This window comes from Microcaecilia unicolor, chromosome 7, assembly GCF_901765095.1.
Source record: "Microcaecilia unicolor chromosome 7, aMicUni1.1, whole genome shotgun sequence".
In the NCBI taxonomy this organism is placed as follows: Eukaryota; Metazoa; Chordata; class Amphibia; order Gymnophiona; family Siphonopidae; genus Microcaecilia; species Microcaecilia unicolor.
This window is the reverse complement of record NC_044037.1, coordinates 49,208,664-49,233,464: the sequence shown is the minus strand read 5'-3', so window position 1 is coordinate 49,233,464 and position 24,801 is coordinate 49,208,664. Positions and strand designations below refer to the sequence as shown.

The 24,801-nt window shown below is 44.3% G+C and overlaps 1 protein-coding gene across 1 annotated transcript in view; it reads right to left on the bottom strand.

Moving 5' to 3' along the window:
- Window positions 1-16,805: 16,805 nt before the first annotated feature.
- Window positions 16,806-24,801, bottom strand: part of LOC115474160 (sodium- and chloride-dependent neutral and basic amino acid transporter B(0+)-like) — a 40,243-nt gene continuing 32,247 nt past the window's right edge. Inside the window, exons 12-14 of the mRNA XM_030209498.1 lie at window positions 23,734-23,843; window positions 21,380-21,547; window positions 16,806-19,429 (exon numbers count right to left, since the gene is read on the bottom strand). Of these exons, the coding sequence (XP_030065358.1) occupies window positions 19,265-19,429; window positions 21,380-21,547; window positions 23,734-23,843 (443 nt within the window). The 3' untranslated portion in view covers window positions 16,806-19,264. The remainder of the gene's footprint in view (window positions 19,430-21,379; window positions 21,548-23,733; window positions 23,844-24,801) is intronic.

The following is a 24,801-nucleotide window of genomic DNA, read 5'->3' as shown; positions in this document are numbered from 1 at the left end:
CATCTATTTCATTCTGCTTCTCTCCAAAGGTGACCGAGGCTACCCACAGAGGACATGGCTCATGACCCCCATGGTGCATCCACAACCAGGGGCAGAAGAAACCTACAACAGGAGGCATCGCAGCACCCGGGGGATTAACTGAGTGGACCTTTGACTTCTTGAAAAACGGTTCCGCTGTCTGGACCGGTCTGGAGGAGAGCTGCTCTACAGTCCAGAAAAGGTGGCCAAGATCTTTGTGGCGTGCTGCATGCTGCACAATTTGGCCCAGCGCAGAGGACAGGCCGTCCCAGAGGAGCCACAGCCACCAGAGGAGGCCCCAGATGAGCAGGAAGAGGAGCCCCTCCACCCCCAGCCCATAGAGCAGAGCTCACTGCTTACCAGCTTGGCGTCAGAGCCAGACAAAGACTCATTGAAACAAGTTTTGTGTGAAAGTAAGTGCACATTTATTTGTAATACATAAGTGTTACCATCACATCACATCACACCCACCACCACCCACCAACCTTCACCCTCCAGCATGTGCCATCACTTTCCCTGTCCCCTCCCCCGTCCCCTCTTAGCCCTCCCACGGACTTCCTATGCAGCTGGTGCTGCAGGGGAAGTCTGTTCAGACTCCTCCCATGGGCTACTCCCACTGTCCTCCTCCGTATCCACACAGCATCCTGCGGCTTCGGCTGCACTGTGGAAATCTGGCCACCTTGTTGGCTGTAGCCTGGCCACAGGACCCAGAATGGGAGCTGGTTTGCTGGGTGCTGCACTAGTGGCTGCGGAGGCGCCCGATCTCAGGCCCCACCTCTTAGCTGGTGGTGGTTGCTGCCCACTGGAGGAGGAAGTGGATGGCAGGTCTTGCTGCACCACCACTGGTGGAGTAGATACTGTGACCTGAGAGCGCAGACCTTCAATGCTGTGCTGCAGCTGTTCCAGTTGCTAGAGCACCTCATGGTGGGCTTGGCACTGTGCCTGGAGCAGTTCCTGGTGGACTTGGCGCTGCGCCTGCAGTGCTTCCCACTGCAGCTCTAATTTTTGTTGCCGGTACTCCTCCAAGCCCACATTGTGCCGCAGCAAGTTGGTGACCAGCTGCAAGAGTTGCCTCCTGTGGCTGGAGAGCCTCTGGCGAGGAGCTGGCCCCCTATATTGTGAAAATGAAGCTCCTGCTCCCACTCTCCAACAAGCCTCACTGGCCTGTGGCCTCCAAACAGGACTCCAAAAACAGTCTCTTACTAGCACCCTGAGCAATCCAACCTCAAGCTCCTGGGCCCCTTTTTCACTCAGGGTGAGCTGGTTCTCGGTATGCAAATTATATGCAGATTAGCATCCTACACTTTTCCACTCAGGGTGACCTGGTTCTTCAGAGGCAAAATTAAACAGGTCTTACCAACAGCATATTCAGGCAATTCTTTATTCCAGCCCCCTGGGCACACTTCTTCTAGCTTGGTGTACAGCGCTGCGTATACCTTGTAGCGCTATAGAAATGATAAATAGTAGTAGTAGTAGCTTAAATACTTTATAAATTCACATATCTTCACACTGAGCCTCTCCACACAGATACCTGGGCTCAGTGCTATCTTCAATACTTTGGGGACTTCTAACCCCAGGCTTTGCAGCCTGCTTCTTAATACTGGGACACACAGCCCCCCTTCTTCTTTGAACACACAGTTCCTCTAAGTACTGAGGCTACACAGTCCAATACTAATGCTTTAGGGACTTCTTACCCCAGCCTGTTTTTCTTCCTTGAGCACACAGTCCACCACAAATCCATAGGGTTTAGCCAGTTCTTTCCAGGTGGATTCTCTTTCTTCCACTACCAGCTCTCTTCTCCTCCTTTCACACACAGGTGGGGTATAAAGTGGTTAATTAGCTACACAGGACCCAGCCCATAACCTCCTACACCTGTGGACCCTCCCCGGTCCTAGCGACCTCCACCTATTCTTCTAGCCCCCTATCGGACCGACCGTTCACTTGTCTATTAGATTGTAAGCTCTTTGAGCAGGGACTGTCTCTCTTTGTTAAATTGTACAGCGCTGCGTAACCCTAGTAGCGCTCTAGAAATGTTAAGTAGTAGTAGTAGTAGTGGCCTACCCCGGACATCCTGGACATTTTTAGGGGAACAGCGCCATCTAGTGGCCAGGGTTGCCAGGTGGAAAATTTTTTCCCCACCCAAATCAGCCCAAATCCAGCCCAAAACCCGCCCAAAGTCAAACCCCGCCCCTGACACCCCCACCCCGCCATCATCAACCCCGCCCCCACCATCATCAACCCTGCCCCCACCGTCATCGGCCCCGCCTCTTCCATCACCGGCCCGCCTCCCCGTCATCGGCCCGCCTCTCCCATCATCGGCCCCGCCCAGAACATCACTAACCCCGCCCAAAACTTCACTAGCCCCGCCCCGCAGCCCGAAGAACCACTCAAAAAAACCACTGAAAGACCCCAAAACAAGCCCAAAAAACCGCAACCCGCCGCGGGCAAAAATTTCCCGCGGCGGGTTGCAGAAAACCGCCCACCTGGCAACACTGCTAGTGGCCTGCCCCGGCTAGGACAGCCTCTTATTTATCACAATATGCATCCTCCGCATCAGAAAACTCAACCGGTGTTGGAGCTGCCGCCTCTGCCAGTGGTGCTGGTGGAGGTTGGGCCTCTAGTGCTGGTTCTGCTGCTGCAGGTGGTGGAGGTAGAGGCTGCACTGGTGCAGGTGATGGTGTTAGAGGCTGGACTGCTGCTGCAGGTGGTGGCGGTAGAAGGTGCTCTGGTGCAGGTGGTGGAGGTAGAGGCTGCAATGGTGCAGGTGGTGGTGGTGGTGATGGTGGTAGAGGCTGGACTGCTGCTGCAGGCGGTGGAGGTTGAGGCTGTCCTGCTGGTGTAGGCCTTTGTTGTGATTGGAGGCCACTAGGGCCAGCCTCATCAGAGTCATCACCTGTATAGCACAAGGGTGAGGAAGTGTGTTGGTGAAAATAACCCACTTTTGTCTTTCAGCATTCATCTACATAGCCCCACACTTGATGACACTGCAAAGAGATGGTGAGGAGGATTGGGTTTGAGACCCATGTGAACGACAGCCCCACAGGCAGCTGGGTACAGCTGGTGGATGGACAGCCAAGACAAGGACACCGCTCACAACTTTGTGGACCCGGACAAGCTGTTTGTTGTATATTAGTTAAAGTGAAGGACATTTGAGCGTGTCTTGTGTTACTACTGACTTGGTACACTGCCTAAAACTGCTTTATGACCCCGATTACAGGCTCCTTAAGTTGCACGCATGTGGCCCACACTAACTACAGCACAAAGGTGACAGAAAGAAATAGGCACAGTTTGGTGATGATGGGAAAATAGGAGGGAGTAGGGAAGCAAGAGGCCCAAAGTTGTGCCACAGAGTAGAGTAGTAACCTACACACACCCATAGGATAGGAGCCAAGTGTAAAGTATTATTGGGGGTGCTAAGGCCAATGCAAATAAGCCCTCCCTGGACACCTACATGATATTTCCTCAATATTGGGGATGCTCAAACACCCACTGAGTCTGCTCATATGACACACATTAATACTACCACTACTCAGACACCTTACACTGTAATGAAGCTGCACACACAGGACAAGTAAGAGGGAAGCCAATGACTACGGTAGGAATACAGAGTAAGGGTACAGAGCAAGTGAGTAGGGGGTAGGAGGTGAGACACCATCATAAAGGTGGGCGTTTATTCCACATACTCCTCCCCCACCTCCCTCCTCCCCCTGGCCCCAACTTGTATAACAGAGTGTAGTGCAGCACAACAGATATCCCAACATCATAATGGACAACCTACCTGAGGCCTCAGGCTGGGCTGAGGTGTCAAGGGACCCGATCCCGTGGATGCCCTCCTGGGGTAGCAGGGCGTGGACCATCAGCTCCATGGGGGTGAGGTTGGCTGTGTCATGTGCTGCGGGATTGGCCCCAGCCTTCCTCCTCACATCCCTCCTCAGCTTGCGCCACTTGCGCTTACAGTCCTCCACGTCCCTTGCACAGTGGAAGACCGCATACACCCTGTCACGGAGCGCCTCCCATTCCCGCTGCTTGGTGGTAGCAGCCAGTCTCTGCCCTGTGGGAGCAAACAGGTTGGTGTGCCGTTACTGTATCTCCTGTACCAGGAGCTCCACCTCAGCATCTGAGAAATTACCCTTCCGGGTTGGGGGCTGGCGTGGTAGCATTGTACCAATGGGATTTCGAAAATACGGAGTGGGCGTTTATATCGTCGCCAGGAACGCCCATTTTGAACGGGGGATAGGCGTGTCTGATATGGACGCTGTAATTTCGATTATACACATAATTCCTAAACGTGCCCAGCTGAGATAGCGATTTGGAGCTCTTGATTTCGATTATGGGTAGATAACTATGGGCGTTTTCACCTGCCTTCCCCTTCTTGATTGCCATTTAAAGCGCCATTTTATGCACTGGCAGTTCTGATTCACGTGAGTTCTCACGTGTTACCCACATTTATATTAAGCTTTTTGTTTGGCAAGGTATGCTTCGGGACACCTGTGTATTTTGGGGGGTTGTTATTTGTGGTTGCCCTCAGCCCACAACGCTTCCGTATCCATCCTTTGGCCCTCTTCCTGTCTCTCATTCTCTGTGCCTGGTTGTAGCAGGCAGTCTGTGGGAGCTAAGAAATTGCTACAATCGCTCCAAATCAGGCACCCCTCCCTCAGTAAGGGTCATTTCACTGAGGCAGATGTCCAGCTAATGTTCCAGAAGATAGAAACAGACGTTCATGGTAAGCTCTTATTTCTCTGCCAGCTCTTCTCTTTCTGTCATTATCAAGGAATGTGCATTCACTGTATGTAGTCTGCAGTCCAGGGGCGTATCTGCGTGGGGCCACAGGGGCCTGGGCCCCCGCATATTTCGCCCTGGACCCCCCTACCGCCGTTAACCCTCCCCCGCCTACCGCCAACCCTTTCCCCGCCTACCGCTGTCACCTACCCCAAGGTCCGCTCCTGCCGGCTTTTTAAACTATTGCTTCAGCTGGCGGGGGACCCCAACCCCCGCCAGCCCAGCCGAGGTCTTCTTTAACTTCGTAAGGACGACCTATTGCGTACTTGGACGCCCTTTTGATTATGCCCCTCCACAGCTACTAAGTTGGTATTTTCTTTGCCATATTGCTATTTTTATATATATAATAAATATATATTTCCATTTTGTGGAAATATCCATCTAATCTATGTAATCTAATCTATCACAGCCTAGCTAGAATTTAAGGCTAAAATTTTAGGTACTCTTATACCTCTTTTGCAAATGAGTGAATGGGCTGTGTCAGCGCTAGCGTGGCTTATTAAACAGGGAGGTAATTGTGGCAGGCACACATGTAACTTGCAGTATTCTTTAAGTGGAAGCTCCTCCCATGCTCTGCCTATGTGAATGCCCACTTTGCAAATACACACTATCCAGCTTATTTTCGAAAGAGAAAGATGCCCATATTTCGACTCAAATTGGGAGATGGGCACCTTTCTCCCGTGGGTGGCCAAATCGGTATAATCGAAAGCCGATTTTGGGCGCCTCCAACTGCAGTCTGTCGCGGGAACGGACAAAGTTGACGGGGGCGTGGCGGAGGCGTGATGAAGGCAGGACTGGGGCGTGTTTATCGACCGAGGAGAGATGGGCGCGCTCGGCCGATAATGGAAAAAAGAAGGGTGCCAGAAGCGAGAATTTGGGTCACTTTTTTGGACCCTTTTTTTCACAAACAAGTCCCCAAAAAGTGCCCCAACTGCCCAGATGACCACTGGAGGGAATCGGGGATGACCTCCACTGACTCCCCCAGTGGTCACTAATCCCCTCCCACCAAAAAAAAGAACTTTAAAAACTTTTTTTTCCAGCCTGTATGCCAGCCTCAAATGTCATACCCAGCTCCATCACAGCAGTATGCAGGTCCCTGGAGCAGTTGTTAGTGGGTGCAGTGGACTTCAGGCAGGTGAACCCAGGCCCATCCCCCCTTACCTGTTACACTTGTGCTGCTAAATGGGAGCACTCCAAACCGCCCCCAAAACCCACTGTACCCACATGTAGGTGCCCCCTTCAGCCATAAGTGCTATGGTAATAGTGTAGAGTTGTGGGCAGTGGGTTTTAGGGGGGATTTGGGGAGCTCAGCACCCAAGGTAAGGGAGCTATGGACTTGGGAGGTATTTTAAATTTTTTTTTATTATTACAAAGTGCCCCCTAGGGTGCCCGGTTGGTGTCCTGGCATGCGAGGGGGGCCAGTGCACTATGAATCCTGGCCCCTCCCATGACCAAATGCCTTGGATTTGTTTGTTTTTGAGCTGGGCGCCTTCGGTTTTCATTATCGCTGAAAAATGATACCGCCCAGCTCAAATCCGCCCAAATGCGATGCATTTGCCCGGCACAAACCGTATTATCGAAACAAAAGATGGACGCCCATCTTTTTCGAAAATACGGTCTGTCCCGCCCCTTCACGTACCCGTTCTCGGGCATAGACGCCCATGGAGATGGGCGTTTGTGTTCGATTATGCCCCTCTATGTAAAGTTAAGTGGATATTTACAGAATAGCCCATGGCGTTCCACTGGCACACACATGGGTAAGTACATTTATGCAGGTAAGTGCTAATATTTTAAATAATTACATGTGCAAAGAGCACATAAGTGCAGTGGCTAGTTTTATAGAATTGCCCTTTATCCCTAGATTCTATAAGTGGTGCCCAATTTTGCACACTATTCTGATTTGCACGCATACAAAAATTGACAAAAGAGCCAATTAGCACCAATAACAGAGCGCTAAGAATCAATTATTGGCATTAATTGGCAACAATTTGGATTTATGCATGCAGCTCACTAAGTGCCATTCTATCCTTATGCAAAGTTTTTCTGCATGCAACTCGAAAGGGGGCATGGCCAGGGGACAGGTGTGGGCAGATCAGGGGCATTCACTAAGCATACAGTCAGTATTATAGAATTCAGGGGATTGTGCCTAAGTTACATGCCAGGATTTACACCTGGTTTCAGTTCGTGTAAATCCTCATGCCCAATTTTTTGGCATGGATTCCAGCGCTACGCAATAAAATGGCATACATCTCGGAGTACTCTTTATAGAATAGCGTACTCCATTTATGGAATTTAGTCCTATGCATATAACTGCCAGAACATATATGTGGAAGTTGTGAAATCACCACTGTGACACATAAGTGCTGGCATTTATATGTGGAGGCTGCTGAGTGATGCTACTCTATTCTCAATAGACTTCTGCAAAACTGCACCTCCTATTGTATGTGCTGACAAATCCATGTTCGACAGAACCTTATGTAAACTTCTGGGGGAATTATGAATATACTGATAAAGAGGTTCCATTTCCCCACTTGACGACCTATGGAAAATGGGGCTTCATGTGTGAAAAAAGGGACAGCCACTGAAATTCTGTGGCACTACTGAGTATCGGCATTAACCAGTCAAACTGAAACAAGGCAGGCGAGGGGATTTACAGGGGCAGAGTTGGGGGGGGGGACTGGCAGTTAAGGGGGTGCTTTCATGGCTAATGGAGCAGCAGAGTTATAGTATCTTTGCTCAGCTACAGTAGCTATCCAGACACCAGCGCTGAATATTGTTTGGTGCCTGGATAACTTCCAGGCAGAGGTTTCTGGTGCCCCCTCCCCCCCCCCCCCCATCCTGGTTCTCCCACCTACTACTACTACTTATTAAAGGGAAAGGGGGAAAGGGAAATGGGACTTGATATACCGCCTTTCTGAGGTTTTTGCAACTACATTCAAAGCGGTTTACATATATTCAGGTACTTATTTTTGTACCAGGGGCAATGGAGGTACAAGCGCTACAAGGCATACGCAGCACTGTACACCAAAAGACAGTCTCTGCTCAAAGAGCTTACAATCTGAATAAGACAGGTAAACAGACAGAACGATTAAGAGGTAAGGGAATTAAAGAGGTAGGGCACAGGGCAAGTGAGTAGTGGCTAGGAGTCAATTAAGGAGGTAGGGTACAGGGCAAGTGAGTAGTGGCTAGGAGTCAAAAGCAAAGATGAGAAGAGCCCCAGATCAGTTCTCCTGCCACTCCATCCCTTGTGAGACCCCAGGACCTTCCTTTGATAGCCTTGGAGGTCTGGGGGAGTCCTAAAGGCAGGAACAGTGCTCACTTGCTCCCAACTGTCATGGATCCAGTCTAAAACTAGCTACCATGACCTTTTGTGGCAGTCTTACAGCTCTCGTTAGTACCATGAGGCTGTATCACTCCTGCCCTTGGTATTCCCTAGACCAGCAGGGTTATGAAAGATAGGCCTGAGGAGATCTACAGAGGGATAGGGGAGGCCTGGCTGGGGGTGGTTTTTGTCTTCAGGGGGAAGAAAGGCACTGGCTTCCCTTTTATGCAGATTCCAGCTGACTATCAGCTGGGACCCACATAAGATCTGGCAGCCAGCAAATGCAGGGATGTCCCCAGATGTTCAATGCTGTTGCCCAGACATAGCCCGGCATTGAATATCAGGGCCTAATCACCTGTGATGATCAGTGTTTTTAAAAAAATGCTGACCATTGTCAGCTGAATATTGACTGGAAAGTTTATAATGTGGATAGATCACCTGTCCTTTTTTTATGGCAGATTGGGACATTTACAAAAGTATGACAAAAGCTGCTGCTGCTTCTATTTCATTTTTCTTCTGAAGCTGTAAATGTTTGCTTTCATTCTTAACCTACAGGCTAAAGAAATATTTTCTAGAAGGTTCTATTTTGCTTTCCAGTAATTTTTCCTGTTTCATATGTTCTCTGGTTTCAGTTCAGACACTTGTACCCACATAGCTTAAAAAGAAACAAAAGCATTTCCCTCCCTCCTCATCCCCTTTGATGGGACTTGAAAAGGAGGTTCCTGCTGGGTCCAATTTTAAAGCACAGGAAGGGAATGATCTACTTGTTTTAAAGTGCAGTGACCATTAAACCTTTCCAGGAAAGGAATTCAGTTCAGCTATCCTAACTTTGAAAGGGTATTGTTATAGGCACACATTAGTACAATAGAAAATAGGTTAACTTCTGGAAAGTATCTGCCTTGAGAATGTCAAAGTACATCCTGACAAGAAAGCTGTGTACAATAGATCCTTTGTAGCACTTCAAGTGCCTGACCTTCTATCCATCACCAAGTTCTAATAAATGGTCTTATAAAAAAAATGTGTTAGTCCTAGTCTTATGACTACCATTTCTTCTCAGTTTACTTCAGTGTGTGTAGTGTGATCGGCAGCCAGGGGCCACTGCTAATCCAGTAGGAAAGCAGAGAAATTGGGGAAATATTCTTGGCTTTAGTAGCTTTCGGGCTTTTGTAGGTGGTATATAAGAAATAAGATATATAAAAGTACACCTTAATGTTGGACAACTTTAAACTTGGTCTCTTAAAGTGTTGGACTACGGTTCCCAGAAGGCACTGTGCCTACAGCCAAGGGAGAAGTGCTAATTAGAGTCTAGGAAAGCAGATAAGTAATCTTGGAGCAGCTGGTCTAATTAGCACTGCCTCCTGGACAAAGGAAAAGGGAATTTTAAAGGAAGGGTTTTGGTTTGGTAAGACAGATAGGAAGAGAAGGAGGAGCTTTATGGGGCCAGAGCCTCCTAACCACACCCAAGGAAAGAGGGGGGTACCATTTGGGGTAGAGAGAGGTTTCCTAGAATGGAGGGTTGGGCAAACAGTTCCTTCATTCCAGCCTCCAAGGTAGGGCTTTCCACAGCTAGAGGGTAGGGGAAGGGTCAACCCTGTCCGCTCAGTAAATGAAAGCTTTCCTTAACAAGGGATGGGGCCTGAGATACAGGTCAGGCATGTTTCTGTAACCAAGGGGCCCCTGCCTGGACACAGGCAAGAGAGGAGGCACTGCTCTAGTCAGCCACTGAGAGAATTGTACAGTGACTGAGAAGTGAAATCAGTAATCCCTGAGGCTGAGGACTAACTCGGTAGTGGGGGTAGGAAGAGTGGTTGCTTATTTTTCACTATGAAGAAGCCCAGTAAAAAGGAACAAGTATAAGGAAGCCGCAATAGCTATTAGTAAAGCTGAAGGAAAGTAAAGCTTCCTTATTATCTCTCCAGATCAGTCCAGATGCTTGGGTTATACACTTCTGCCAGCAGATAGAGACTGAGAACTAATGAGCTATGATGTCATACCTTAAGAAGGCTGTGCAGCTCCATGGTCCACCAGTATTTCTCAGTCTCCTGCAAGTAGTAGGTTTTGTTCCTTGGACAGTTATTTCATGTATATTAAAAAAAAAGACATATCTGAAGGAACTAGGCTTGTTTTTGGCACTACCCTAATAACAGCTTGTGGTGTAACACCTGGAGGTCCCAGTCCCCCTCCCTCCAAACCATTTTCTCTAACTACTCTACTTTTATTTATCCTCTAATTGTTCTGAAGGGTTAGTTTGTTGTGCCTCAGACCTTTCCTTTTGAAGAAAATCCTTGAGTGCCCAAACTGAATTTTCTTCTAAGGAGACAGCCTTAACAAAAACAAACAAACTCTTATTTTTTTTGTTACTACTGAGGGAAACCTATTTGCTCCAGACTACTCTCTGCTCCTTTGTTTACTCATGTGAAAGCGTCTATAGGATTCTGCCACTTGCCCTTAAGGATTGTCTCTTAGTGTCAGAGCACCTTAAAAATCATAGTCCTGCCCAAGGAGGAAGTGACATGAGAGGGGTGGAGCCAGCAAGGGCATGGTTCAGGAATTATAAGCTCAGGGAACAGCTAAGTAAAGAAGGCACAGAGGGAAGCAGCGACACCCAACTGCATATGCCTCCACCATGTGTTGGTGAACTGCAACCACAACAGTCAGGTAGGCCAAGTTGAACTTGCAAACTGGTATTTTTGACTTGGCCGGAGGAAGGCCGGCCTGTGTCAACTGCTAAGAATTATATAGGTAACTCTGGTGGAGCCAAGCAGAGTATGGTGCCTACTAGAGACAGTACACACCGTGGCCCTGCAGGAGCAGGCCATGAGAGGACATTCCTATATCTAAGGTCTTGTTTTATGTTTACTTTCTCCCCCACCTATGAATTGAACTGTTTGAACAGAACCCCTACCCGACATCTGAAATAAATATTATTTTGTTAACCTTAACCCGCTATGTGGCTCCAGTTTATCCTGGCTCCAGGGCCCACCCTTTTTCACGTTACCACATCTCAAATTAAGCTCTGGGTAAGGTTTGTTTGTTTTTGTTTTCACCAGAGATGTAGCTTTGTTATGGCTGAAAGGCAAACATTGCTGTTTGGGTGTGGGATGCCAGTCTTTGGCAGGAATGGTGTCAGGCCTGTGAGGACAAACTGGCGAATCTTACGTAAGGCAGTGTGGGGATGTTGTCGGAGGAGCAATACAGTGAATCCTCAGTCCAGTGTCAGGAAACATTTGATCCAAAGTGGTGTTAGACCCACTTTTGGCAGGAACCACTACCATGTTTTTTTTGCATCTTCCACTGTTTTTGTCAGTGATGAGCGGCTGCAGATTTTGCTTTCTGCACAAAGTGTTTCAGATGTTTTGCAAGCTGGTAAGCCTCAGAGCTTGAATGTGCCAGTTTTTTGGCTCTGGAGTTAATTCTCTTATTGCATAAAGCTTTCTGTATGAGCAAGGATTCTCCTCCAGGTTTCTGAGCAGCAGTATAATCTAGAGGACCAGTTTCTGTTTGAGGTTCTGCCTGGGAAGGACCCTTTGGTAGAGGTTCATTTTTCATAGGAACCGTTATTACTAGGAATTAAAAAATCCTCAAAGGCTTTTCCTGTTCTTTCCATTGTAGAGGATATTATTGAAGCTATTATTTTTCCTCAACATTTCAGAGTTTTTTTTCAGGGTATTATTTTATCAACTATAGACTATTGCAGTTCATTATATTTAGGTATTTCACATAAATTATTGAGGAAGCTAAGATTGGTTTAGAACACAGCCGCTAGGCTGATTTGTATGAAAAGTAGATTTCCTCATGTGACTCCATTATTTGCTGATAACCATTGGCTTCCTATTGAAGCATGAATTGCTTTTAAAATGTGTTGCTTAGTTTTCAAAACATTTCAAACAGTTTTTAAAGATTCACTAGTTTTAAAGGCCTTTCTAGAAGAATGAAGTGCACTAAGTAATTGTTTTTTTTTATCTAACTGGGTTGATATGTTAACTGTTATTTGACTATTGTTATGTTTTAGTGTGTTTACTAATTATGTGTATGGTTTTTCTGTTTCCAGCTTTGGGTAACGGCGGGATACAATTAAATAATATGGTGAGGCTCAGGAAGATTTTCTTTTATTATTTTCTTTGTTAAGTACTTCTTGTAAGAACCAAAGCATGGATCGCCTTATCTTGCAGTTACCACCTCTGAAAGGTGTGAAATATTACTATTCTATAAATGATGCTGAAAGATAGGTGCCATTTATAGAATACGTATTCCCTGGGATTCTATATATCACGCCTACATTGCGTGCCGAAATCCAAGTGTATTCTATAACAATGCATGTAACTTAATTGGTTTAAGAAGCCAATCAGCATTGATAATGGCGCTTAACAAGCAATTATGAGAATGAAATGGCAATAATTAGAATTAACATACATAACTCATTAAGCAAATTCTGTAACGCAAGGCATATAAATTCTAATGAGTGGGTTCAAAAAGGGGCATGGCTATGGGCGGGGAAATGGGCATTCCAAGAAGTTAGGCACACTGTTACAGAATACACCCCTCCATGCCAAAATCTGTGTGCCAGCATTTATATCACGTTTTCCTTGGTGTAAGTGGATGCGCGTAGATCTAGGTGCAGGAATAGCACCTAAGTGTATGCTGTATACTGCGCATATATTTAGGCATGGCTTAGACAGAAATTGGTTTGGTGTGGATTTTTTAGACCCCATATATAGAATCTAGCCTTTAGCACCTAGCTTTAGATGTGAGGCTTTACACCACAAGTAAACCCTAGTGTAAATCCCTAGTGTAAATTCTTGCATCTAAATTAGGTGCAGATCCCCCTCTTATTCTATAACAGTGCACACAAATTCTAGGAATGCCCCTAATCTGCCCATGACACTCCCATGGCCACACCCCCTTTTCAGAGCCATTTAAACACAATTTATAGAATTTTGATGTATATGCCCAATCTGACCAGTCCCTAGTTTTCCGTACCATTAGAATTAGGAATCTTCTTCCACAGGATGTTAGTTCATCTTATTTATTGTTTAGAAAAACGACCGAAAACTTAATTTTTGTTATTTTTTTTTTAAATTAGGAGGTTGATTTTGTACTTATATTTATGTTTTTTATGTGTTTTTGTACTTGCCCGATGGTTTTGCTTTGGTCTGTTTTGTTATTCACTTCGCACCTTTTCTAAGGGGATTTGGTGGGATACAAGTCTCTAGTATAGTACGGTATAGTAAGTGCACTCCACGGTTAGGCACTATCCTCTGACATAGCAGGCGGCCAAATTTAAGCTTCCTAAGGTGGATATAGTACTTTCAGCAGTGACCATAATTCCTGTAGAAGGTGATGCAGCACTACTATTTACAACAGCTATGCTGCCTCTCTCCTTACATCGAGAAGGTAACTCTTATCCCAGTTGTGCATGCCATGATAACATCAAGACTGAATTACTGCAATGCACTTTACAACAGTCTGACTATAAAAGGCCTGCATCAGCTCCAAGTGATTCAGAATGCTGCAGCAAGACTAATAAAAGGTTGCAAGTGGCATAACCACATCACACCATTTTTGCAAAAACTTCACTGGCTACCAGTACAATACAGGCTAAATTTAAAACTCTGTCTGATCTTCAAGGCCCTTAAAGGAAATAGCCCCAAGTGCCTGAATAATTGGATGATCCTCTACACACCTCCAAGGACACTAAGGTCCTACCAAGGACTATCACTAAACGCATCCTCTCCAGAAGACATTATATGATGTGATTACCCACAAGTGAGCCTTCTCCAGAGTAGCCCTCATGCTCTAGAATGCACTCCCTGAAAGGCCTCACTTAACACAACTTTTTCTACTTCAGGAAGCAGGTGAAAGCTTGACTCTTCAACCAGGCCTGTAATGAAAGAAGTAACTAACTTGTTAGTCACACACACACACACACACACACACACACACACACACACACACACACACACACACACAAGGAGTGTCACAGGCTACATATATTGCAGCAGGACATGTTTTATCCACTCCTACCCTTGCTGAGATAATATTTAACCATCTCTCTGACCTCATGTGCACCTTTCTTTAAATTGATTACTGTATTTGCTAACTCCTCTTACTCTCTTACCTATCTATATGTTAACCATCTCTCTGACCTCATGTGCAACTTTCTTTAAATTTAGTCACTTTACTTTCTAATTCATCTCAAATTTCCAAGCTTTTGAGTGGAAATTTTAAAAACTGTAATTGTTGCAGTTCAACAAACTAAGCTTCTTACTTCATTAACAGAAGCTTACTTCACATTCCTATTAGGGTTAGCACATCAATGCTTCCTCAAGTTTGTAGTGCTAGGACATTTCCAATTTTGTGCCCTTCCTTTTGGACTTGTGATGGCACCCACAACATTTTTCAAAGTTATGGTTGTAGTGGCAGCAGCCCATCATAAGGAAGGCATTTGTAGTTTACCCCTGCTTGGACAATTGTCTAATATGAGCAAAGTCCTTCCAGGAAAGTGAGGTAGTAATGGCTCGAGTGGTACAGATGCTACAAGAGTTGGGTGGGTGGTCAATTTTTCTAAAAGCAGTCTCTATCTCAAATGTTAGTTTATCTGGGTGTCAGGTTTGATACACAGCAGGGGAAAGTTTTTCTACCAGCAGAAAAAGTTAGTTACAGATCTGACAACTTTTACCTTTGTGGAAGAAAACAGTTTTATTACCTTCAAGATTTGGGTTTCATAGAGGCGACTTTGGAGTTGGTTCTGTGGACCAGAATGAACATGCATCCATTACAGAGGTCTCTATCTTGATAGTCGCCTCAGAGCCAGAATTTCGACTGAGTTCTTCCATTGCATTAGGAGGTCAAGAGGAGTGTTGAATGGTAGTTAGTTTGTCTACTGAGAAGTTTATTAGTTCTTAGGGAAATCTCTGTTCGTTACTGCTTTGTTATGAAAAATACTGGCTGACCAGGGAGTTGCACAAGATTCTTATATGATATCACAGTTCATTAGTATCCACCTGCTGGTAGGAGTGTATAACCCAAGCATCTGGACTGGTGTGGAGGGACTGAAGGTTACCTTTAGTAAAATAGCCTAGGGCAGTGGTTTCCAAACCTGTCCTGGGGCTCCCCAGCCAGTCAGGTTTTCAGGATATTCAAAATGAATATTCATGAGAGGTTTGCATGCACTGCCTCCACTGCATGCAAAACTCTCTCATGACTATTCATTGTGGATATCCTGAAAACCTGATGAGTTGGGGAGTCTCCAGAACAGGTTTGGGAACCACTGGCCTAGGTCACTGTAGGCTGAAAAACCTGTTCTAGAGTTGGGATTGTTAATACCCAGGGAAGGCAGCAGCAAAAGGCTGGGTCACATGAGGGAGCTAAGTTATTCAGCAGGGGCTGAGTAACATAAGACTCCCTAGGTAGCAGATTAAAGGCAACCTCAAGAAAAGAATTTGTTTATCAGAGAGTAGTGCTTAGTAATGTAGCCTTGTGTAAAGAATCCACGGTAGACAGTGAGATAGAAAACCTGGACTTGGATGTATAGCAAGGACTATGGGCAGTTATCAGTCTGCAGGAAGGACTCGGAGACTGATTGCTCTTGATCTTAGAAGAATATTTGTTTAACATTAGAAGTACTCTGGGACCAGGTAAACGTGATCACTTGATGAAGAATATTTATGTTTGAGGATTTATTTTTGGACTCATTAAAATACTGCATGTTCAAAGTTAGGTCTCAGCATTTTTCTTTCGGTGAAATATCCAAAAGGTATAATGCAGTCTCCAGAAAAGGTAGAGGCATTATCCCTATGGCCAAGGGGGTGCCCTGGTGGTGAAAAAAATTGCAAAATGGTGGCAGCAAGAGCAGTTTTTAGGATGCAAGTGGGTGCATGAGTGCCTCCTTGTCACAGTTTGAATGCATATATTAAGTATTCCTGCATATGGTAAAAATCACATGATACCTGATAAGAGCATAAAGTGACTTTCTAACCCTAAGACTACCTAAACAGCAATCCTTGAAAATGCTTTCATAACACAAACACGAAGAAGCATGTCATCTTCAAAAAATATTTTTTAATTTTTTGAAATTTACAACTCTTCCTTGCAAAGTGATTTATTACTATTTATATAGCAATATGTGACCATGCAGCACTCTGCACAAACACTTTTGCAATTATAGCTCAAGGTGAGTTACATTCAGGTACAGAAGGTACTTCCTCAGGGCCGGTCAAACCCGGTAAGCGGGGTAAGCACCCTAGGGGGGCGCCTGCCTTCAAGGGCGCCGCTGCGGTGCTGCGCTGCCATACCGCACCTCCCTTGGGGGTTTAAATCTTTAATTTACCTCCGTCCCAGCAGCCGCATCATTTCAAAGCCCTGCCCGTCTCTAGCCTTCCCTCCCTTCGTGAGTTCGTTCCACAGAGTCCTGCCTTCTGACGTCATTTCCTCGAGGGCGGGACTCTGAGGGAATGAACTCACGAAGGGAGGGAAGGCTAGAGACGGGCAGGGCTTTGAAATGACACGGCCGCTGGGACGGAGGTAAATTAAAAAAAGACTTAAACCACGCAGGGTGGCAAGAAGAAAAAGGGGGATGTTGGGGGGAGAAGAGGGCGGGCAGGTGGCCATAAATGGGAGGGGGATGGGGCGAAGGAGAATCGCTGGACCGGGGCAGGGTGGGAGAAGAGAGAAAGGAGATGCTGGGGGGGGCACCAACTCATAGTCTGCAGGGGGGCGCCAGAGACCCTAGGACCGGCCCTGTACTTCCTTGACTCTGTAGGGCTTATAGTGTAAGGGGCCCTTTTACTAAGGCTTAGCTTACCGTGTACTTCTTAGTATATAGCACACACTAATTCATCTAGCACACAATATGCTTTAGGAAAAGGGCCCCCAAGTTTGTACCTGAGGCACTAGAGGGTTATGTGACTTGCACAAGGTCACAAGGAGCTGCCCTAAAATAGGAACCTGTAAAATTACAGTACCATATGATATACAAAAATGTATAAAACAGTTTTCTTCTTATAAAAGTGCTCCCCCTCTCCCCAGAAAACAAAAAAAAAATGGTAGCAGCAATTGAAAATAAAATACAAAATTAAAGTTTCAAGTTCCATCATAATTATTTCTCTGGTGTGGACAAGTTCCCAAACGATAGTAAGATTTTATAGTTACTAACTTACTACATGTAAATTGCCAAAATTAAAATCAGAATCTCTGAAGTAATTAGGGTGTTCCCAGCAGTTTTCCATTCAGTTAATATAGAGCAAATGTCATAACTATGTATTAATTGCTTTTACCTATACCTGCTGAGATGGTGTTAACTGCACCCTGTTATCTGGTTCACTAACAGTTAACACTCAGTAACTACCTCTATGTTAAAAAAAAAAAAAAAAGTGCAGTACACACTCATTCTCTTGTCCGAGGCTTAAAATCTAATGCCAGCACTAGGGGTGGTTAGTGCTGGACTAGCACTGGCCTTAGTGAGCGCAGAATGCTCAGAGGGCTCGAGTGTAGAAGCCCATGTGCACGCCAAAGATTAGTGCAAATAGTGTGCGAATATCGTCAAACAGATGTTAATGAGGCGACTTCTTATTCTCTTCCAATGCTCAGAGAACAGCGCACAAAACGAAGCCATCCTTACCACTGAAAACCTAATGCCAGCTTGCAGCACGCATTGGGATGTTGAAAAAGGATTTCCCATGATGTTTTCTTTAAAGGCTGCTGTGTTTTATTTAATCTAAAAGCAAAAGGAAGCCCGTGCAAGCCTCTAAGTGCTCGTAGTGAGAGACGAATGTAGGCGAGTCAGAGCAAACCCGGAAGTGAAAATGCACACTGGCGCCTGTTTTCTGCGCTTAAATATAAGCTTTTCAGGTGAAAATTTTTTGAAAAGCTTTATATTTTAAGGAGCAGAAGAACGGTGCTGATATGTTCTGCTTCTGGGTTTGCCTGGTGCATGCGTACAAGAGCTGTGCTTATCACAAAAGTTTTGTGTGCATGCACCAGGCATGTTCCTCCCCCTTGCTTTCAGTCAAACAGCATGCATATCATTTGTATCTTTTTACAGTTGAGCATTGGGAAACTATTTTTCAGCGTTGCTCCAATGGTATTGATTGGGCACTGTTCAGATAGCGCCAAGTTCTGAGCATTGGTCCATCCACCCCATTGGCCCATTCACTTCATTCTACATTAGCTGTTAATATGGAAGATAACACACTTTAACCGTTGAGGTGCTGAGTTAACTTGTGTGGCATCCACTTTACCTGTTAATGTGTCTCAACTACCATATTTACATCTAAGATACCTCAGTCAATAAACCACTAGTGTTTCATGTATTTAGGGTGAACAGCAAATCCTAGGAAGAAGAAACCCAACCCCTAAACCTTACGTGCCAGACATGTAACAGAGATTAAATTGTTTTTCTCATTTTTTGCTCTGACCTGGTTTTGGAGCTAGAAGCACCCATTTCTAGGATCACCCCATTCTCTTGCTCTCTCCTTGCTTTAACAGTACAAACATGCTGCATTTTATAAATGTTTTTCTTTTTGATTATATTGCTGGTAGGAGTTGGACAATAAAGGCATTTTGCACAACTTCTTGCATTACCTTCACAAAGGTAAGTGCAATATAGGGCCTGAGGGGCCCTTTTAATAAAGCGCAGCAAGCCCACCACAGGTTTGATGCACTCCAATCCAGAACTACGGGAGCCCAGCGATAGTGCCCGCACCCCCCCAGTACATGCCATTTCTGGTGCTACAGGAATTTTTCTGATTTTTGTAGAGATGGAACGTAACCACCTTCTCAATGGGTGGCAGTTAGGGCTCCCCACTGAAATGACTATGCGGTAAGTGGTTCACTTACAACAGGGCCATTTCTGTTGGCGCTACTGTTGGCACGTGTTTTTGATGCGCGCTGAGGCCCCCTTTTACCCCAGCTTAGTAAAAGGACCCCTTAGTTTGCTCTGTAGTTCTAAAACATCAAATTAACATAGCATTATTTGGCAAAATATTATGTTAACTATTTACAAATATACATATATACATCCATACATACACACACTGGATATGTCTGTTTACTTGCATTAATAAATATGCAGAGGTTTGTTTGTTTTTTAACCCAAATTCTCTTGTAAAAAATAATTCTTGCAGTTGTAAAATGTGAACGAGTGGTCTATGAGTAGGCCTTGTTATCATAACCCATTGGATAAGGAATGGTTGATATTTCTAGATCCGGGTTGACCTTCTTAGTATCCACAACATGGCTATATCTCTCTCCTCGGTGTTGTTCCAAAGCTGGGCCCCAGTTAGGAGCTGGTGAGAAAATTGTGGTAAAACGCTGTAAAGGAACAAACAGGTTTTGAAATTACTGAAAAGTTATACTTTAGGCTGGAGTATGTTTCTATGTTGTCATGAGTAAAAAAAAAAAAAGAAGTATTACCATTGGATTATGGAAACACATTGCAAACATTAAAGTTCAAAATTATTGATGAATGTGTAAAATCATATCGATGAAATTGGAAAATTCATTCATACATTAATAGGATAACAATGTTAACCATCATCCTATCAGATAAATTAGATTATGAAATTTGAAAATGATGTGATTAATATTATATAAACTAGCAGCATGAAAATGTTTCTGCTAGTTTAAAACGTACTAAGTTGTATTTTTAGTCCTGGCTTGTGCTTTTGGGTTTCTCCTGTTGAAAGGTTTGTTTGCAGTTCAAAAGCAATAAATGTATGGTTTATAATCAATTACTTGAGAAGCAGAGCAGAAAAGAGTAGAGCCATCCAAGGAGTGGAAGAAATGCCACAGGAACTGTGCTGTATAGATGAGACTTTATTGACTGTTTTCCTCAAAGTGCTGGGAACAACCACAACAAATACATAAACGACAAGAGATTGCAGAAAGAGGAAGATGGGTGACGATATCTGGAAAAGCTAAGAGAAGCTGGTAAATTAGTCAAGAAAGGAAAGATGCAAATGAAAGGAAAAATAACCAATACGATAAAATGGCGGGACAAGACATTGGTTAGATATGGTATTGATAGGAAGAAGTACAAAAGTGGCATTGTGAGACTCAAAGAGGAAGGGGAAGAATATGTAGAAGTTAATAAACATAATATTTCTGTTCTGTGTTCACAACTGAAGGGCCAGGAGCAGGACTGCCGAAGTCCAACTCCAATAGCAATGGAGGTGCAGTTCCTGAACAATGTTCAGAAGACTGTGTTTGTGAGATAAACTAAAAGTGAATGAAGTGATGGGGCCAGGTGGCATACATCCCAGGGTACTGAAGGAATTTTAAAGTTCTGGCGGGTCCACTGGCTGACCTTTCAATGCTTCCCAGTCAGGAGTGGTCCCACAGGACTGGAGAAGGGCGAATGTAGTCCCTGTCCACAACAGCGAAAGTAAGAAACTACAGGCCAGTAAGTCTGACTTCTGTGGTAAATAAATTAATGGGATTTTCTGGAATCCAATGGATTGCAGAACTTGAGGGAGCATGTTTTTACTAGAGGCAGGACTTGTCAGACAAATCTGATTCATTTCTTTGAGTGGATGACCACAGAGTTGGATCAAGGGAGAAAACTAGATGTGGTATATTTAGATTTTAGCAGAGCCTTTGACACAGTTCCGCATAGATGATTAATAAATAAACGGCGTGTATCCTCGATATAGGCCTTAAAGTGACTTACTGGGTTAGAAATTGACTGATACATTGTAACCAAGTCGGCTTTCTTTCTCGTCTTTAAATAGAAAAGAAGCCTAAATGGTGATAGGTAGGGTAGGGTCACCATATGTCCGGATTTACCCGGACATGTCCTCTTTTTTGTGACAGGGGAGAGGGGAAAATGTGACAGGGGGTGGAGCGAGGGTGTGTGGTTGGGGTGGGGTGTGTGGTTGGGGCGGGGCATGTGTCCTCCTTTTTGGGGGACAAAATATGGTAACCCTAGTGATAGGACATGCTAAAAATGACATAGAAAAAACTGACATCAGAGTTTTGTGCCCTGACTAGGCCATATGGATTGTGGATTCTTTAAAAACCTAAGGATTTCTCTCCTGCTCTTTCTCTCTGTATATAAATGTTACACAGTGTTTCCCAGCCTCGGGATTCTGGTTTTCTAGATATAGACTATAAATAAATATGAGACCAATTTGCACATATTGGAGGCCAATTGCTTGTGAATCTATGCCGTGCATATTCATTACCCGCACCCTGAAACCCAGAACTGGCTAGGTATTTCTCCTGCACAGAGCTGGAGATTATTACTTAGTTAGAGATGGTTACCTGACAAAAGTTGCCTTCAGCTTTGATAAATTTTGCTATGGCAAAGATGGGAATCCAGATGATACAGAAGGCAATCATACACCAGCCTAGTGCTGTTCCCCAGGTGGGATATTCTACATCACCGTGCTTTGGTGGGTGAAAAGATATCAGAGACCAGACCAAAATTACCTGTAAAAAAAAAAAAAAAAGTCACATATGAGGTTATTACTCATTTTGAGGCTGATCAGAACTAAGGACAGTGTCATTGGAGGTAGGTTGGTGGCTCGGTGGTAATGCTGCATACTGAAGGGGTATGCGATGAAAGAAAGATTCCCCCTCCCCCACCCCCTCATTATGCAATAATACCTACTGCCTAAAAGCTCTTTGCCATTTAAATCACCTGTCTGTGACTAGCCAGACATTTTCAGGGTCACTTAAGTGACTAGTGTTGCTGAAAATGGCCGGTTAGCGTCCAAGCCAAAACCAGCTATTTTGGGGGCATTCCAGTGTCTGTGTCAGCGCTTAGCTGAATATTGCACTTAACCGGCTATGTTGTCGTTGGCTCCATATACCCAGAAATTCAATACTGGAACCCGAACGTGGTCTGGCATTGGATTTTTGTGTGTAATGCTGCTGGCTGAATATCGGGCCCATGCTGTTTAAGCCTAGAAGGAACTATTTCCAAATAAGGTGGGAAACCAACACGGAAGGAGGAAACGGCCAAGTCAAAAAAAAAAAAAAAAGAATTAAGATTGTAAAGAAATTCCAGTATAAACTACAGAAATCTTTGATTATGCAGATAAGCATTATTTTTCTGTCTCTGGGAGGTTTTTAGGAAATTAAATCTCACTTGTTTTTATTTTAAAGCCTCTGTCAATGTATTTTAAAAGTTTGCTTAGGGGTTCATTTTCAAAACAGAAAAAATGTCCAAAAAAAAAAAAAAAGACACAAAATGGTAGCTGGACTTTTTTTTTGTCCAAAATGTCCAAATTGCTGTTTTCAAAACCCATTGTAAGATGTTTTTCTATGCAATTTCTCTGCAGTATATCCAAATCAGAAGGGAGCATGTTGGGGCCGTATTAGGGTGGGATTTGGGTGTTCCCAAAACTTGAGATGTTTTTCTACCATAATGGAAGAAAGCAAAAATATCCAGGGCTAAAAGTTAGATGTTTTGGTTAAGACCTGTTTGAATCATGACTCAATCACAAAAAGGTATGACTCTCCCTTACTCCCCCAATGGTCACTGGCCCCCCTCCCACCCCTAAAGATGTGAATGAAATGGTACATAATAGCCTCTATGACAGCTTTAGACGTTATGGCCAGTCCTATAAGAGCAGTAAACAGGTCTCTGGAGTAGCCTATTGGTCGGTGCAGTGCACTTTAAAAAAGGGTATCCAAGCCCATATCCCATTCTAGTTGTTACACTTGTGGAAAGTGTGAGCTCTCCATAACCCACTAAAAGCCTATGGTGCCCATGTGTAGGTGACATCTGCAGACATAAGGGCTATCATAGTGGTGTTTAGTTGGGTACAGAAGTTTTTGGTGGGTTTTGATGGCCTCACCATACAATATAAAGGGGTAACGGTGAGATGTGTACCTGGGACCTTACATGTGAAGTTCACTGCAGCACCCCCCAGGGGGGCCCCACTGCTCTCCTTGGAAGTCTGTGGTGCCAGTCTACTAAGAAGGCTGCCCCCCCCCCCAGACATCCCAATGACTTGTTTTTGTGCGTTTTTCCTTTGTACGTTTGTTTTTTAAATGGTCACAAAAGTAAAACATATTGAGCGCAAAAAGTCTACAAAACATCTAAGAAATAGCCATTTTTGAAACAAAAAAAAGACATTTTTGTGGTTTGAAAATGGCCATGTTCGTCACTTGATTTTTGGACATTTTTCATATCAAAAATGCCCCTCTTTGTCTGCTTTTACCTGACTGGCAGAACTTTTATTTTTGACATTTTATAACATCCATTTTGTACCAGCTCTTTGTCTCATGAAAGCATTGTGCATTTACTGCATTTATTTCTACATCCATTGCCTCCCAAAATAAATATTAAATGTTGGGTGTTTGAAGAACATTTTTCTGGCCAATTTCAAATCTTTGCTCAGGAGTTTCCTTTATAGGTAGCAAGCCTCAGTAACACATATGGTATTGATCTTGTGCATTCAGTGTCTTGTAGTGAGACTGAATACAGTGCATGTGAATACTGTATATCTATCTCATGCATAAAAAAAACAGCTGCTTGGGTGGTCTTCAGAGTGTGAGCCATTGATCTAGTTCTTTTTTTTTTCAATTAGGGGATGGGATAAACATATCCTATGATGCACATTAAATTGTAACTTTAAAAAAAAATGGTATTATGGATACCAACTTACCATTAACAGCAAAGGTGAAATGACAAACCAGCAGGCCCTCCACCACAGCCAGAAACAAAAGTTCTTCTTCCCAATCATCATTTCTATGTCCTCAATGAATCGGTTTCCCCCTGGTTCATGTGAAAAAAGCAATAGCATTAAAAGTGAACTGAGGTCACTTTTCAATGACAGCAATTCGCTTTCAAAAATATATTTATATAGGGAATATTTTGTTGATGGTGTCATGTCATATCATTCTACTGTCAGCAGCATGTACAATATGTTTGCCAGTTGTCCCAGCATTTTCACACTAGAAGTGCTGTCTTTGGAAGAAAGTTCTTCTGATTTAGCTTTGGAGGGATCGTAGAAGCATGTGGGGTGGTTTTTAAGGAATTTCTGTAGGAGGTAGAGGGCCTGAATGATTATGGTTTTGTGTGGGGTTGAGATGTGTGGTAATAGTTGTGATTGGTTTGAGGGGTAGGGGTGGATAGGGCAGGGATCCTCAAATCCAGTCCTCAAGGTGTACAATTCAGCCTAGTTTTCAGGATTTCCACAATGAATATGTATGATTTATTTGCATTCACTGCTTCCATTGCATCCAGAGAGCAATGTGGTTCAGAACTCTACCCTGATGAAGTTATCAAAACTGGCCATGTTGGCAGAGGCTCCGAGGTCAATAGCTTGAAAGCTAAGTAGCTTATTATATAAATAATTCCTGAAAATTTGGATCAAATGACGAAAGGGCAGCGCGTGCATTTGAAAAACTTACATGAAACTCAGCTAGCCAAGCTTCTGAGGATCCATAACAAAACTGTAAAAATATGTTAAGTTGTGTGCATTGGTGACATGTGCTGAGTATTTACCTGCTGGGAGAGTGTTTGTAACAGACGGAAGCACTTACACAAGCCTTTGACATGGCTTGAGTGCTTGCGCCTAAGGTCTGGCATCAGACTTACGCTAGCTTTCTATAACCACAGGTCCCTGTGGAATTGCTATTATAGAATTCGTGCTCGGCAAACAGCCTCCTGGCATCTAAATTTCAACTTACAACAAACTCAGTACTCTCTGTTGTTTTTATATATTACTTTA